Source organism: Panthera pardus, unplaced genomic scaffold, assembly GCF_024362965.1.
Source record: "Panthera pardus isolate Hobbes unplaced genomic scaffold, ASM2436296v1 HiC_scaffold_12, whole genome shotgun sequence".
Lineage (NCBI taxonomy): Eukaryota > Metazoa > Chordata > Mammalia > Carnivora > Felidae > Panthera > Panthera pardus.
In genome coordinates this window covers 4,748,926-4,764,652 of record NW_026526677.1, presented here as the reverse complement: position 1 = coordinate 4,764,652, position 15,727 = coordinate 4,748,926, and the positions used below count along the sequence as shown (strand labels likewise).

At 50.8% G+C, this 15,727-nt stretch overlaps 1 protein-coding gene across 23 annotated transcripts in view; it reads left to right on the top strand.

The window, feature by feature from the left end:
* Nucleotides 1–15,727, top strand: part of PPP6R3 (protein phosphatase 6 regulatory subunit 3) — a 138,156-nt gene that overhangs the window by 101,845 nt on the left and 20,584 nt on the right. For 7 of the 23 annotated variants that reach the window (XM_019415221.2, XM_019415220.2, XM_019415232.2 and 4 more), the window contains 5 exons: nucleotides 82–146; nucleotides 2,575–2,690; nucleotides 4,302–4,387; nucleotides 10,468–10,554; nucleotides 15,263–15,360. In XM_019415221.2, coding sequence (XP_019270766.1) covers nucleotides 82–146; nucleotides 2,575–2,690; nucleotides 4,302–4,387; nucleotides 10,468–10,554; nucleotides 15,263–15,360 — 452 coding nt within the window. The remainder of the gene's footprint in view (nucleotides 1–81; nucleotides 147–2,574; nucleotides 2,691–4,301; nucleotides 4,388–10,467; nucleotides 10,555–15,262; nucleotides 15,361–15,727) is intronic. The other 16 variants (XM_019415223.2, XM_053899358.1, XM_053899357.1 and 13 more) reach the window with 5 other exon arrangements.

Sequence of the window (15,727 nt, the reverse complement as noted above, 5' to 3'; positions counted from 1 at the left end):
TAGAGTTCTGTTTCGGTCTAGAACTTTGATGCTTTGACATTATTTACATAAATGTTAACTGGAATATTCCTTTTTATTCAGCTTTTTCAAAAATGTCAGTTAATAGAACGAATACTTGATGCCTGGGAAATGAATGAGAAGAAACAGTAAGTAAGCCGTTTTCTGAGAGGAATTCTGTCTGATTTTTAACTTGAAGAAAACACCCTCCCTTGCCTGAGAGAACAGTGAGAGTAACTACGAGGTACAGACCAGCTTCCAGTTACAAATGGTTCTCTCCAGATTCTTTCATTGTAGCCGTTTATTTCTAGATCCCCCCTGTCTTTGTAGCTCTCTTGAGGGGAACCCAGGGGTTAGCTGCCTTTGAAACTTCCGGGACCTTTTTGAATAGCTGTTTTCCTGACAGTAGGAAAGAAAAAGAGTCCTCAAGTCAAGGCCTCCCTGATGATGCTTCAAGTTCAGGTCACCCCGTGTTCTCGCCGCGGAGAAGGGCACTTCCTGACCGAAGAGGGGACGGCGACTGCCCTGGCGATTTGTGTTCAGAAAATCTCCGTTAGCCGACGGGCACGATCACCTGAAGTGGTGGCTGACACGCGTCAGGCGCTTTGCCGCACGCCCCGCTTCCTCCCTCGGGCCCTGGGGGCTTTGACGCCATCTCACAGGAGGCCGGGGGCGGGGCGTGCGTGGAAGACGCTCTCGGGGCCACTTCTTGCGTTTGCTTTTTTTTTTTCAACTTTTTTTTTTTTTTTTTTTTTTTAATTTATTTTTGGGACAGAGAGAGACAGAGCATGAACGGGGGAGGGGCAGAGAGAGAGGGAGACACGGAATCGGAAACAGGCTCCAGGCTCCGAGCCATCAGCCCAGAGCCCGACTCGGGGCTCGAACTCACGGACCGCGAGATCGTGACCTGGCTGAAGTCGGACGCTTAACCGACTGCGCCACCCAGGCGCCCCTCGTTTGCTTTTAAGTCAGGTGCATTGAGGTGTAATTCTTGTAAGGTGGGACTCCATCCTTTCAGGGCGTGCATTTCTAGGAGCTCTGACGAACGCGTGCGGGTGCGGGAGCGCTGCACTCAAGGCACGGAGCATTTCCAGCGGCCCAGAAGGCCGTCCCATGCGCCTCCGTGCTTGAGCCCGCGCCGGGAGGTTTCTTGCTCTGTGTCTCTGCTCAGACTCCTCTTGCGGCCTCTGGGAGAGCTAGGAACTAAAGGGAGGTGTCAGCTTTATTTTGTCAGGTTTGGTGTTTCCGGAAGTGCTCACTGGCACTGATAGAGCTGTGACTGGACTCTGGAAAACCTGCATTTAGTCCGAGGCTCGTCTCGGTGGGCCTCGGGTCCATTCTTCCACACGGAGCTCCTGTGGGGGTGCTGTGTCTGGCCAGATCAGCCTCTCTGGGTCTGTGTTTGGCCCCACGTTAGCAGCTTAGAGCCCTCCCCAACCTCCCTTGTTCTCTGCCTCTTCGTCGCCAGTGCAAAGGTGTCTGGTATGCTCTGTGTCCCCTAAGTGCCATCCTTCAGAGGCTTGACTGTCGTAGTCCCCCCACCTTGGGCGTTCCGGAACGAGCTTTCCTAACGTTTCCTTGCCCCAGAAGCCGAAAGAACATCAGGAGCCTTGGAGCAAAACCCTGGCGGGTCGGCATTTGAGCTCCCTCGGGAGCTCGTGGGAGCACCGCCCAGGGTCTGACCGGGAAGCTGCCTGTGAGGAACACCGGGGTCTCGGGATCTTATTGTGAAGCCAGAAGAGGCTCTTAACAACTCACTTGAGATCAACTCTGTGTCTTCTGACCCTTAGCTGTTTGCAGACCCTTTAAGATTCTTAGCAGATACCCTCTTTCTCAGAAAAGCCTTCAAGCAAGTATGGCTTTTTTAGTGGCCCCTGAAAGATCCTCCCTGTAAGCAAAAATCTAAGTCCTGACCCTTTGTAAACAGGCAGAGAAATCACAGCGATGTGACAAGTGTATCTACATGGATGGATTTGGTAAAGATGGGTCCTGGTTAGGAAGGGTAGGCCCTAAATGGGGGAGAGCAACGGGGAGTGGTTTCTGTGCCCGTGTTCCAGGTGCCATGTGGGCCCGAGACCAGCTGAGCGCCCCTCGCCTCGGCCGGATCCTTAAGATCGGCTGCTCTTTTGACCTGAGAAATGCCATTGGTAGACGATTATGTCTGTTAGTAGACGCGGTGGAGACGTGATGTCTCAGAAAACGAAGCAGCAGGATTGTCACCTTAGGTGCTTTCGGCCTTTTTAAAGTCTGTTCACAGAAAGATCCGAAGCCAAGTCACAGAAATGTTAGGTGTCAGTGAATGTTTGGGCTTTTTTTTTTTTTTTTTTTTTTTTTTTAAGATTATCGAAGGTTAATGATTGGTTTGTATATTGAACGGACCTTGATGAGTGTGGCCACGTGTGATCCTTGAGCGGACCGCCTCTGCCCCTCCCCACCCTGGCCTGACCTGGTGACCGTCCATCCCCAGCTCAGGGCCTCCGTTTTTAGAATGATCACTCCAACCCGCTGTGCTTACCAGGCTGTCTCACGACTCCCTCCGGTCGGGAGTCTGAAGATTTGTCCTCTCCCCCTTGTCAGGGCCGAGGGAGGCAGACGGCACGGCTACATGGGACACCTGACAAGGATAGCTAACTGTATCGTGCACAGCACTGACAAGGGCCCCAACAGTGCATTAGTACAGCAGCTTATCAAAGGTAAGTGGCTTTTGGAATTTTAATTACACTTTTGTTGGATTGGAGGAAGGATTTAAGGGTAAATTGGAAACCTTCGTAATGTTTTTAATGGCAGTCTGTGGAGTTCTTTTATATTGCGCAAATTATCCGGAGATCTGAGTGAAGTTGTTTGAAGAGTGTAGTTCCTTGCTCTGTGTCCCTCCTTATTTCTGCAGTCCTTTGAGTGAGTACTGGCAGCCCGGCCAAGGCACCCGCTCTCGCTCTCAGGGAGCCTGCTCACCATATCCACCAAGTCTGGCGTCCCATCGCCAGCCGCTACGTCACGAGCTGGGATCGCTCTTTTTATTTACTTCTGAAGGCCCCTGTGTATGTAGCCTGTGGATTGAGTTCCTTCAGCTGGGGTATTGCAGCATTCATCCACATGTTTTCCGTCTCTCCTCCTAAGAGGAAGGCTAGTGGACTCTAAAAGATGCTTTCTGTACCAGCATTGAAATTTACCAGGCGAGGTTACTGGCAAGAAGCTGCAGGTGCCTTTTACACTGGCGCCCAGGCCAAGAGTCCGTCCCCTCTACACCGAGGGCCCAGGAGCTCTGTGGACTCTGGGGCTTGGACTGGTCCTGCGACTTAACTCCAGGAGTGTGAAAATCTCCAACCCCTGTAGTTCTGAATTCATCCAAACTCAACTTGCTGAACACTAGAAATTGTTTCCCAGTCTATCCGGTTTGTCTTTTAAGAAGGTCTGTGTTCAAGAGGCTGTTCCCTGTCGAACATGCACTGAAAGAGCTGTTCTAGGCCGTGGGATCATTTGGGGCTTTGCCCCCCTGTAATTTTGCTCCCTGAGACAGGTCCAAGCGGGGCCGTCCCAGGTTGTGTGCTCACCTGGAGAGGTGGCCATGGGCGTGATTACGTCCTGTGGCTCAGTCTTTGTTTTCCCGGAGCTGCTCACCATGGGGTGTGTGAGGGGCACACACACATCTGTTGGAACCGGAAGTGTCAGAGGACAGCTCTAGTCAGGGTTCCGAGATTATAGCCGTAGTTCCCTTTTCTCGGAAAAAGTATTTGTGTGCCCTTTTCTTTAAAATTCCTCTAGAAGGTGGAGTCTCACTTCTGCGTCTGTGTTGCCATGGTGGCCTATGGGCACAAGCATTTAGGAAACACTGTGTTGGAATAATTTGAGCAGCCGAACCAGGCTCCAGGAGCCATCACCGTATCTGACGGGTGTGCGGGAGCTTGTGCTACAGCATTTCCTAACCTTGAACGACGTGGAAACAGATGATTTTTCCTCCTGCCTTAAAAGACCCACTGTTCTCTCTGAAGTGCACTGGGCACACGCTTTCCAGATTCAGTGTTCGCCATTTTTAAAACTTGTTAAATTCACAGAGCTGCGTAGCACCCTTGGCATCAAGCAGAGACCTTTTGGGGGGGGGGGGTGGCTCTGGTTCCTGAAATTACTGACGTCCAGGCCACAAGGCCTTATAACTCTGTTTCTCCAAGAGGCGGGTGCTCAGATGACGGGGCACATCTGCCTTCGAGGAGCCGAGCGGGTGGTGCACCCCCTGTTTCCTGTTTGTTTTGTGCGTCTGTGTTTGAGGCCCCTGGAGTGACCATGCCTCTTTCTTTCTCTCTCCAAAGGTCTTCCAGATACAGTCAGGGAGCGATGGGAGGCGTTCTGCGCAAGCTCCTTGGGAGAAACTAACAAGAGGAACACGGTAGATCTAGTAGGTTTTACCGGGTCACGTTTCTGTGACTCCAGTGCTCTCGGCCTTTGCCCACTTGCTCAGAAAGAGATGAAAGAAAGATCTTTCGTTTGTCTCGGTAATTTGGGGCCAAGGATAAGTTCATGTTTCTTTACCAAGGAAGAGAGGTCAGTGTTCGCCATATTCGTGACAACTTGTCTCGTCAGTTCCCAATTCCTGCCTGCGGTGACCAGAGGGTACAGAGAGGACACTGACCTCTACGTCCCCCACCCCCACCCCCATTTCCCTCAGTGCCTCAACAGAACCGCTGCTAGCCAGCCTTCTCTGTCGGGGGTGTTGCCTTCTGCCTCAGATAAGCCAGGGTGGTTAGAAGCCTCAGGAAGCCTTTGGATATTTTCTAATATTACTGAGTTGAGTTTACCCTCTTTTTAGATTATTCCCACTGTGGGGCGGGGGAGAATTTTGTAGATGACTTTGGAACTAACACATTAGAACCATTAGCCAGGGAATAATGGCATTGATAATATTTTTAAAAATTATATTGGACTTTGGAATGTATTCTTTGTTTTTTTAATGCATTGAGATTGAAGGTAAGTATTGCTTTTGGTTTTAAAGATAAGGAAAGCATTTCCTTTTGTAAGCACATGCCAGCTGATAATTGAGGTGGTGGCCTTAACTCTACACAGAAGTAGATGTGTCGGGCATTTAATTCTATGTTTGAAATTCAGCAGCTGCTTCTAATACACACTAACGCCTTGGCTGTTAGGCGGTCAGGTCCCTGACAGCCTTATCAGTTCACAGCAGAGTTTAGAAACAGGAGGGAAACAGAAGGGCTCAGAGCAGAAACAGAAGTGGCAGCTACAGAGCGGTCACCAGGTCATCCTGTGTTACTCTCCCAAAGGGCTGTTGCCTTCTATTTGGTAGATTGTCTAACAAATTTGGTTATCTTTTTCCAGACTCTTCACAGATTGGTTGGGTAATGGCTTGTTAAGGATGGGTATAATGATAGAATCAGTAGGAGTTGGAAGATTGTGAAGTTAAGAGATCACTAAGGGGAGCTGTGTGAGGCCATTTAATTAAAATACGTCCGATGGCCTCAGTGTCTCAGTGCGTCATAGCCCAGCAGAGAGACTGACATCCACTTTGACAGCCCTGAGTCATCAAGGAAGACTTAAGTAATTTTTGATGAGCATAACCACCTACGGTGGATTGATTGCTTTCTTCCCCAATCACATTGCTTAAAATTGTGGATAATCAAGGTTTTATTGTAGGCTGAAATTGTTCTCTGGCACTGTTAAATTGAACCATTTAATTTAGTAGAAGCCCCATCTCGATTCTTTGTTAAGGTTGCGGGCAGTGTGGTCTCCTTGAAGGGGTGTTGTCGTACTTCTTATTTATAAAGGAATGTTTAGGAATATTAATTGTGACTTTGGGAGACTTCTTTAAAGGTGTTCCTTCAAAGGGTTGTAGACTTCAAAAGTGTCCAGTAAAACTTGCTGTTATCAGCGGTTTTTAAAACATGTTCTTTGTCTTTGGTAATTGAAACATTTCTCGTGTGAGCAGTTCTGTATAAAGACAGCCTTCGTTGCAGTTCAGACAGCACTCAGCTGCTTTGCATGGTACTGTCAGTAACCTGGGCTGTGACTCCGTGTAAATGTTCTGTGTGTCTACGTGAAGGGGCGTATACAAGCAGGGCAGAATTCACGTACAGCCCTTTTGGGTCAGACACCTCTGACGTCCGGACTTTACACCTGGGTGGAAGGGAAGGTTATCCTGGGCCCATCTGTCACTAATAGCAGCTTAGTTCTCTTTGGCCAAAAGCGGTGAGACTTCTAGAGCCTTGTTGATGTCGCTCATATCCCGTGTTGATTTAGCCCCACTCTGTAATTTTGTTGTCTGTTGTCCTTGAGAACTTTCGGGCTGATGTCTCAAGACCTCTTCAGTTCCTTGATCCCACGTGCCCAGGACTTAAATACCACCTCCCTTCAGTTTTAAGTCCTTTCAGTGGGGAATTTTGCTCTGTAGTCATTTTAGGGATATGTAGGTTCCCGGTTCCTAAGGGTGCCTGTGCATTCTAGGCCACCGGCGAGACTTCCTGCGGCCTCTGGGCTCTCCGTGTTTGCGCCCAGAAAGCTTCAGGTTGTATCCTAGGAGGGTTGGGTACCATGTTCCAGGGCACATTATCATAAACCCAGCTTGGTAAACGCAGTGGGTCTTGCCCTTGGGAAAATGTCCTGCAGAAAGAGTGCTCACTTGCCCATGTAACACAGTACAAGGTCTAAGTAGAGGCATCTCAGACACGTTCATTCTAAAATAGGCAGTTGACTAATAATAGATGGCTTATTCCCTGTCCGCTCCCCCAGATCGATAGATTAGATTAGAGACGCTGTCTTGATGCCTTGACTTAGTTGGTTTTACCATGGCTCAGATGTCTCCCTGGGAATCATTTTAGGTGTTTCCTAGGACTTCAGCCCATCCGCAGTTCACACCTGATGCTTGGGTTAAAATATTGTTGTATTGCCCTGGCCTGTTCTTATTTTCCTAGTCACAGCGAGGATTCGTTGATTAGCACACCAAACGCTTCCCTGTGCCGCTGGCTGTGGGCTGAGGTCCTGCTCACTCCTGTAGGAAAAGCCGTGCCAGCCCCGAGCTCCTCCCGCTCCTGGGCGGCTTTCTAACTACGCTGTCTCTGAGGTCTGTGAAGTACTTTAATCTTTTGGCCCATCACACCGAAGTATATGCACAGTAGACTCGTAGATTGCTTCTGTGTTTATGTTGGGAGTTTTGTTATGAATGAAATTTGGTGTGTTACTTACCAGAGACCTCTCCGTGGGTCTGTTGGTAAGAACTGGTCAAGTCTTGGTAAAGTTAGGTAACGTAGGAGGTGTCGACACGGACTCTGGAAGGTTGCGTTTGCTTCGTTCTCTGCCTCCTATGTGTGGGGGAGAAGGTGTTGTCTCGAGTATTGGCGTGTCCTTCCCGCCACTCATGAGCTCGCTCAGGGAGGTTGTGCAGAATAAGGCACACGTGTGCCCGTGCGTTGGCCCAGAGGCCCAGCAGCGTGGGGCGGAACCGCCGTGTGTCTCACCCGCCCCGGGGCATGGGGGTGCCGGGGGGTCCCCAGCAGGGCCCCAGGGTAGCAAGGGGGGAGATCTTGTCTGTGATTTCCACACGTCACCTGGGTTAACATGCCAGCCGTGCCCATGATCCTCCTTAGCATTTAGCAAGCTGACCGGCCAAGGCGCCAAAAACACTTGGCTTTTTCCTGTAGCAACAGTTAACGAAACTAAAATTTTACTATGAAAGAAGGGAACGACATCTCAAAAGCTTTTTTCCGCTGAAGCGTCAAGACTATATTTAGAACACTTCTGGCTTGGTCAGAGTGTTCGTACGTACTTGTTACTTTTTAAAAAGTTATGACTGTGTTCCCCGTACATTCTCATAATGTGTTGGTATTCGTTAATTTAATAAACATTTGAGCGGCTACTGTGTGCCATGCACTGAGGCTCTTGTCGTAAACTCGACTGGCAAAGATCCCTGCCTGGGTGGAAACGGGTAAACTCCAGGGCAGGGAGCCAGGGGTTTGTCTGGGGCAGGTGTGCAGACCTCTCCGAGAGGTACCTTTGTGCAGAGGCGTGAGGGGGGCAGAGCTCGTGCGGAAGCTGGCCCGGCATCCGGAGGGAGAGAGCGGGCATGAGGTCCAAGGCCAGCTCTCCTGCTTTAGTCCACTCGGACCCTGGTTATATCTTAGTGAGATGAGAAGCTGTTCGGTATGGCATCTAAAGGTGACATAGCTTAACGTACGTTGTAAAAGAGCGTTACGGCTCTCGGGTTGAGAACAGACTGCGGTGGGGCAGGTGGCGGCAGGGAGACCCGTCAGCCCCCAGGTACGGCGTTGTCCGGGGCGAGAGGCGGAGGCAGCTTGCACCAGAGAGAGCTGATCGGCCTGGTGAGAAGCGACGGTCTCGTAGGTTGTGTTTTGACAGTGGGGTGAGTAGATTCGTGTGAGAGAGAAGAAACCAGAAGGCCGAGATTTGAGCTGAGGAATGAGGAGGCGACGAGTGGCATCTGCTGAGATGGAGACACCTCGGAGGGGGCGTGCCGGGGGCTCGGGCCAGGGGCTCAGGTGGCGGCATCTAGCTGTGTGATGGACTAGGTGGGATTCCAGGCAGCGGGTCCCCTCCCCGCCGGGGCTGGGGTGCGTTCAGCCATCTTTGTAGCCCATTTTATCGGTAACAGTTTCAGGCCAGCTAGGATGTGGGTAGAATCAGAGTCACCACATCTTTCCGTACATAAACACAAAGGCGTGCGTGCATCGTGTTGTTAATAACTTGGCAAAACTTCTTTTTGGAGAAAAGATTACCTCCCGGAATTGCTTTGAGGAGACAAGTGACAGAGGGTACGTAAAAGGGGTCACTACTGCGTCCGGCACGTGGTAGTTGCTCAACAGAAACGGATTTCTTGCTCACCTTTCGTCAACGAACCGATGCGTTTTGTAGCGAAAGGTAACACTGTGAATGAGGAAACGTTGAATCCTGCTTGAACTCGGATGAGACCCGCCAGGGGTGGCCAGGTCTTTTTTTGTTCTCTCTTGTCTAGTTGACCCGGCTTGCTCTTTGGCTTGTCTTCTAATCCTGCACCCTATCCTGGGGGGGCGCCCCCTAAAACATAATAGGATTCTCGCGCTAGCTTGCCGCCCAGCAGCCCGGGTCTCCTCTGGACCCGCCACAGTGGCCGGGCCTCCCGTGCCGCCGGCTGCCGTGACCGAGCAGGATCCCGCCTCCCCCCCTCCCGCGTTCGGGCCCCATCTGCACGACTTTCCCACTAACTCGCGGGAGCTGCGATTGACCCCGGCACACTCCCTTCGTTGCTCCCAGATCCTGCCTTTGACCTCATCCGGCCAGTTTCAGATTCCGAGTGTGCACACCCACCTCTCCCTCAGGGAGAAGGGGGCGGGGGATTCATTGGGGCAGTTCGCTTGGCTCAGCATCGTTGCCAGAGATGGTCGAAGAGAAAAGAGATTGATTTTATTCGAGCGGTGACGTATTGCGTTTCATAAGCCATACCACACGCAGACCTGTGGGAGCCTCCTTCGGGTTTCTTGGTCCAGTGTTGGAACATCACGGAACAAACCAGGCCACTTTGTGTAGCTCCGTTCAGGCTCTTAGACACAGTGTCAAGGGTTAGCAGGTCGCGGCCGCTCACGTCTTCCCCCGATGACCGTGCCCTCTGCCGGTTATGCTTCTGTGGAAAGTACAGGGTGAGTAACTCAGGAAACACAGTGTAAGTTACCCTCAGAAGTACACTGCTCGTTTTAGGATTTTACAGACTGTTCACATTTATTACTGGCTATGCAGCAGTCACTGTTACTCGTGCTTAGTCACTTGTGTATTTTCATTTCTAATTGTTAGTACGTCCCCTCAATGCCGTGTGTCATTTATGAATGAATAAAAATCACCATGAATTGGTGAGCAGTTCATGTTCGTGTTTTGTTTGAGTTGGTTGTAAGTTTTGAGGGCAGGGACTATGTTTTAAGGGACAGAAGATTTGGGGTCTTTTTATAAGCAGGGTGTTCTAGTGGTTCAAAGTCCACTCTAGGGTTTACGGACAATGTTCTTCTCAGAGTGGACAGGGGACGCGAGAAGTAAAAGTGCTCCTATCTAAACCTGACCTTCCCGGGGGCCCATGAGTAACCCCTGGGCGTGGTATTTTCACTCTCTGAGCGTGGCACATACGAGTTGTTTTTATACTTCACCTGAGCCGTTCCTTCCACCTGCCCTTTGTAAACATTTAATTGGAGATGATTATTAAAATCACTTAAATGGAGTAACTCCCCTCTTCCCTGGTTTCTGGCGATACTAGGAAGGAGAGCGAGAACACAAGTGGGCAGCAGAAGGGCAGGTGACCTGACCATCTGGTTGAGTGAAATGGGCTTTTGGATGATTGGGGTGGATTTTATAACTTAACTGTTAACTTATTTTTGTGCTTGCTGTTGTTACACATTGAGAGAAAAACTAAATGTGATTTTTCCATAAAAATGCTGATACGAATGTCCAAAACTTTTCTCTGTTAAATAGTGTTTTACATTTTTATGCATATAGGTTACAACCTGCCATATTCATTCATCCAGTGATGATGAAATTGACTTTAAAGAAACGGGTTTCTCACAGGATTCTTCTTTGCAGCAAGTGAGTCATGCCTAAAGCTTTGCTTTTTGTTTTTATTTTAAATGCTTAATCTAGTTGCCACCTATGAGTCCCCTTTGGAGGCAGATTATGCACTAGGATATGATTTGGGGTTACTTACTAGTTAGGCAAAAGCATTAAAGATCGGAAGTTTCAGGTATGTGAGAGGAAGGTTTGTACTGATTATGTTTCCAGGGAATGTTTCACCCCTGGTCACGACAAAGCGGAATTGGGTGAATTTTCAGACTTGAGCAAACCGAATGGTTCAGCGAGTGCCTCAGACATACGTGTTACGCAGACCTGTGCACCGGCTGTGTGGTTGCTTAAAAGATCCCGTAGTAGCGACCTGTGGGTGAGAATCACACTCTTCGTGTGTCCTTACGGTCTTTTCTAGTGAAAGTTTCAGTTGCAGCAATTCCTTGCCACCCCACCCTCCTGTCCCCAATACTGTCCATTTATCAGCTGCTTCTGCCCTTTGTGGGGGAGAAGACGGGGTCTAAAAGTGACATGCCCGGATCTATCCCTCGCCCAGCGGTGGTTCTTGGAGAGGCGGCCGGTGGTTTCGCTACCTTGACTGGATACCAGGCGCGTACCCGATGTGGGAGCTAACGGCACAAGCCCCTCTTTCAAGGCACCAGCTCCTCAGACGGACAGATGGTGCCAGGACCCCATCTTGGCACCGAGTTGCTTTGGTGGCCGGGGGGGGGGGGGAGGTTGACATAGCCCCCTTCCTACCCGGCACTGAATGTTCGCTTGGTTTCTTTTTTCTTAGCCTTTAAGCCTCATCTTTTCCCAGGGCCAGGATGAGGCTGCTTGTGGCTCTGCCGACCCCGTGTTTGGGCCTCCCAGTAGGCTGTCCTGCTGTGGTCGGGGCGGTTACTAAGTCAGGTTCACATTCACATTTACAGGACAGGTCTGGAGTGGGTTTTCAGCGCTAGGCTGGCTTCTCCGTTGATTCTTAACGCTCCTGCCCTTCGGAAGCCAGCCTCCCGGGGTTAGGGGCAGGGGCGGCCAGCCCACAGGGGGTGCTGTTGAGCAGCAGGGGCCTTCTTGTAGAGACAGCAGCCCCTCGCCGCCACCCTCGTGCCTTGCCGGTGCACCCAGGGTGCCCACCTGGCCCACTGTGAGCCCTGGGGCCTACAGGCCCTTCTTCCTTGACCCCCGAGTTCTCCGGCCTGGCAGTAGCCTCTCTGCCCCTACGGAAGCATCTGGAGAGTCCTGAAACCGGCCACTCAGCCTGATGTGAACTCCAGCGCTACGCATTGCTCACCCCTGCAGCGAAGCTCTGTGGTACAAAGTGTAAATTATCAAGGTGCTTCCGAACCTGTTGGGGAATCGCTTTAAGAAAGAGAATGCCCTCGACCTATGTGTAGATAAGCCGATGCCCTCGGAACTTGAGGCAGCTGATTTAATCTTAGGGGGTGCTTGTTACCGTTAGGTATCCGGAAAGTGGGTCTCCTTCTCGTGAAATCTGATTCCATGGCTGTTCTGGGGAGGACGTTTTCTGACGTCTTTTTGGTTTGACTGACTGCTGATGTGCACATGAGGCAATCCCAGACACAAAACCGCCTTCCTGACAAAGCTCTCCACAGGCTCCCGTTCCTGTGGCTTTTATCCACTTCACGGAACCCTCTAAAAGTAGGAAAAATAATTCTTCTCTGGCGGACAAGCTTCTAGTAAACACTTCTTTGCATGCTTGAGTGACAAATCAGCTGGATCATTTTGAAAGTAAGAAATATGTTCCAGACTATTTTTTTTTTAATTTGAGACCACCAGTATAGATTAATTTAAGAATTTTATGCGGGTCTCCATGATAGCATATTAGTTTATATATATTAGTTTCAGTTTCTCATTCACGTTTAAAGTGAGGTTTCATGTTGATGTAAAGTCCTGAGTATAGAGAGCTTAGGGCAGGTCATTTAATAAGGTCCCTTGACCGTGTCCCTCACCTGTGGGCCATGTCTGGCTCAGGGGATGCTTCACAGTAAGTTTCGTGAATTCACAGCGTCTTGTGGATGCCGGCGGTCTGGCTGTGCCTCCTGGCCCTTCTGATTTCCCAGCCTCTAGTGTTTGACTCGAAGTCCCTCTGACTCTGACAGAGGTGTGGAGTGTGAGGAGGTCCTCTCCCTGCTGTGTCTGGAGACCTGGGGCTGAGGGCCGCAGACGGGCTCCGGAGACCTGGCGGGCGCCTCCCGCTCCCAGGCCCGTGCGGGGCGGCGGCGGGGAGAGGAGGCAAGGCGGGGACTTCCCGTCACTCCAGCGGCGCCTCCAAAGAGATCTGCTTAATAAAGCGGTCGACTCCCTTCTCAGTGACTTGAACGGTCCCCGGCTTTGGCCGGGATGACAGTTGTAGGCAGTGTGGGGTTTGTGTTTTGTTTTTTTGTTTTTTAATAATTAAGTTCTCAGTAATGACACAGCCGTACGGTGCTTCCCAGACTTGGATTTCTCCAAGTCCAAAGCACTTTTTAGGTGACTTTAAGTAGAATACAGTAACAGTTTTCACTTAGGTGGGTTTAGTACACATTAGTAGCTTTATTAGTAAACATCGTGTCTGAAACTTGGAAGTTCTTTGCGAATTTGCATCTTCATAGAAGCTGTAATAGACTTAGAACTAATGAGGACCAGGGAGGTTTGTTTCCTTTTTCCCCTAAGTTACTGCATAGAGGTTACTTGTGTCCGTCAGTGGCTATATGTGTCTCCCTAGGGACATGAACGAATGGACAGGGAGACAGACGGACGACGCATATATGGGTGGACACACGTATATCTGTGTGTACCTATGCACGTGTATTCACATACGTACACTTGTAATACATTCAGTGTCTGCGTGCTCTCTGTGAAGCATTTAAAGGAACACTTTTCGGTTTTAGGAACCCCAAACTTCATAGTCCAAAGTCCAAAGGCACAAAAAAGTTAAAGGGAGAAAAAAGAAACAGACCAACTGGGGAGGGACCTTCTCCCTTGTGTGGCCAAGTCTGTAATCTGTAAATAAACTCAGAGCCCGGCTTCTGCCGCCTGCTTGGAAGAATGACTTCATGATTCTTTACATCTTTGAAAGCACCACACGTCCCATTTTACCTTCGACAACACGAGGGCGCGATTCAGCAGAACCCGTTTCTTTCTTTTGGGCTTAACGGGTGTGAGGGCTGCGTGTCCTATTTTCCATTCCCCTGTCCAAGCTCAGCCCGGCCTTCCAGAACTTGTCTCTGCCCTTCTGCGTGCACCCGCGACTCACTCAGCCCTGGCGCACCTTACCAAATGCGCCCCCGTGAGGCTGGCCCCCCGCCCCGTGTCACATAGTGTCACCTCCATGGGCAGGAAAGGGGACAGCATGGAAGGGCGTGAGTGAGCACGGGGGGGCGGGGGGAGGGCTCTCTCAAGTTAGAGAAAAGTGAAGTTTCAGGTTCTCAGCAAACTAGATAACCGCTTTTTTCGGACCTGAGGAAAAGTTGCCTTCCAAAGCCAAATATAAGGTTTATTTTTTAATCACCTTCGATTTGGATTATCCATGCCATAATTCCCTGCCACCCGCATGAGTGATCAGGAGGGAGCAGAAGAGGCATTTCCGCAGCAGGTGTCCGCGGGGCGGAACCTCCGGGCGCTGCTCAAAAGGAGAACCGGGGAGAATTGGGTTTCAGGCAGTGGTAGCCGCCTCCCTCCCCAGCAAGTGGCTTCTGGTGAGATGCCTGTGGTTCAGCTCCCGGCTGTCGCTCCTGCCCCGTGTGTGTGGGCCCACCTGCAGGCGAGAGCTTTCCCGTCTGTCCAGAGCAAGTCCACAAGGCGGCACACACACTGTTCTTCGTCAGCCTCCGTGCCTGGTTCGGGGTGGCGTGCGGGGTGCCACTTGCTGTCTTCGTTGTCCTTTACTCCTGCTTCAGAACATGGGACACCTTCGCCGCTTTCTCTTGTTCTGCTGGGCCTCCTTGTTGTTTTAAATCAGAAGCTCAGCATTCTTGTGAAGTCCATTTTAACCTTCCCCCGTTACCACCTAAGAAAACCCAAGTGAGCCTGGTGCTCTCTAGAATGTAGGAGACAGAATGGGCTCCCCTGTGGATCTTGCAGTTGTAGCTTTTCAGACCGGTGTCGGGTCAGTGTTAAGACTTTATCCTCTCTCTGAGGTAGGTAGGATAGAAGCTACTTTGATACTCTTCCCGGCCTCTGAGACCGAAGTCTTTTTTTTAAAGAGAACGAAGTGTCCCCGAACGTTGTGTGTTGTAGGCTGGCAGATTTGATTACTGGTCGTGTTTTCCCCTGGTGCCGTGTTACTGTAGTGGGGGGGTGGGGGAGGGGGAGGGGGTGGGGGAGGGGGAGGGGCGGAGGGAGGGCGGTGGGTCACCACTTCCTGGATCTTAGGTTAAGGTTGGTTGTGTGCAGAGGTGATTGATACATCTTATAATTTCAGACTGTCACGTGTCACTTGATCACCTCTTCGAACCGGACTTAACCCAGACCTCTCTCTAAAGATAATTTACAGTAGAGGACAGAGTGGTCATTAACATCTCTTGCAGTGACATGTGCATTCGAATTCCAAACGTGTCCTTTTTTGGGTAAATTGTGTCTGAAATTATTTGATTGTTTTTAGAAAAACACACCAACTTCTTAAGCCCTAAGGCTATGTAAATAAGATGGTTTCTGGAACACAGGTGGGCAGATAGTGTGTAGAATGTCATTAGAATCATTGTATCACTGTCACTGGCCCTGGGGCTGCCAGGCCTTTTCTGATTATCAGATGCAACAAATGACGTCCAATTTTATTGACCAGTTTGGCTTCAACGATGAGAAGTTTGCGGATCAAGATGACATTGGCAAGTGAGTATATCTTCCTGTCCCCCGTCTCGTGCGCTCCTGTTTTTTCTGAGACGCGGTTCTCCGGGGTTCCGGGGACTTGGGCGCGTTCACGGGTTGGGATGCGCCTGCCCCCACGAGGTGCCCCTGCGGTCCCAGCCTGTCGGGCCCTGAAGCAGCCGGGGGTGGGGGGGCGGGGGGGGGCTGAGGGCCGTGGGGCTCTTTCTCACAGGGGCTTGTCGCTGTGTATACTGAGCTTTGCTCACGAGCTCTGGTCGCTGCTCTGCCCGCGCCCCCCTCCCCCACCCCGCCGACGGCTGTGCCAGGTAGCGGCCCCCAGGGTGGTGAGTCCCTGCTGTAGTTGGCGGGTGGGAGTGGGCCCGGTGGCCTC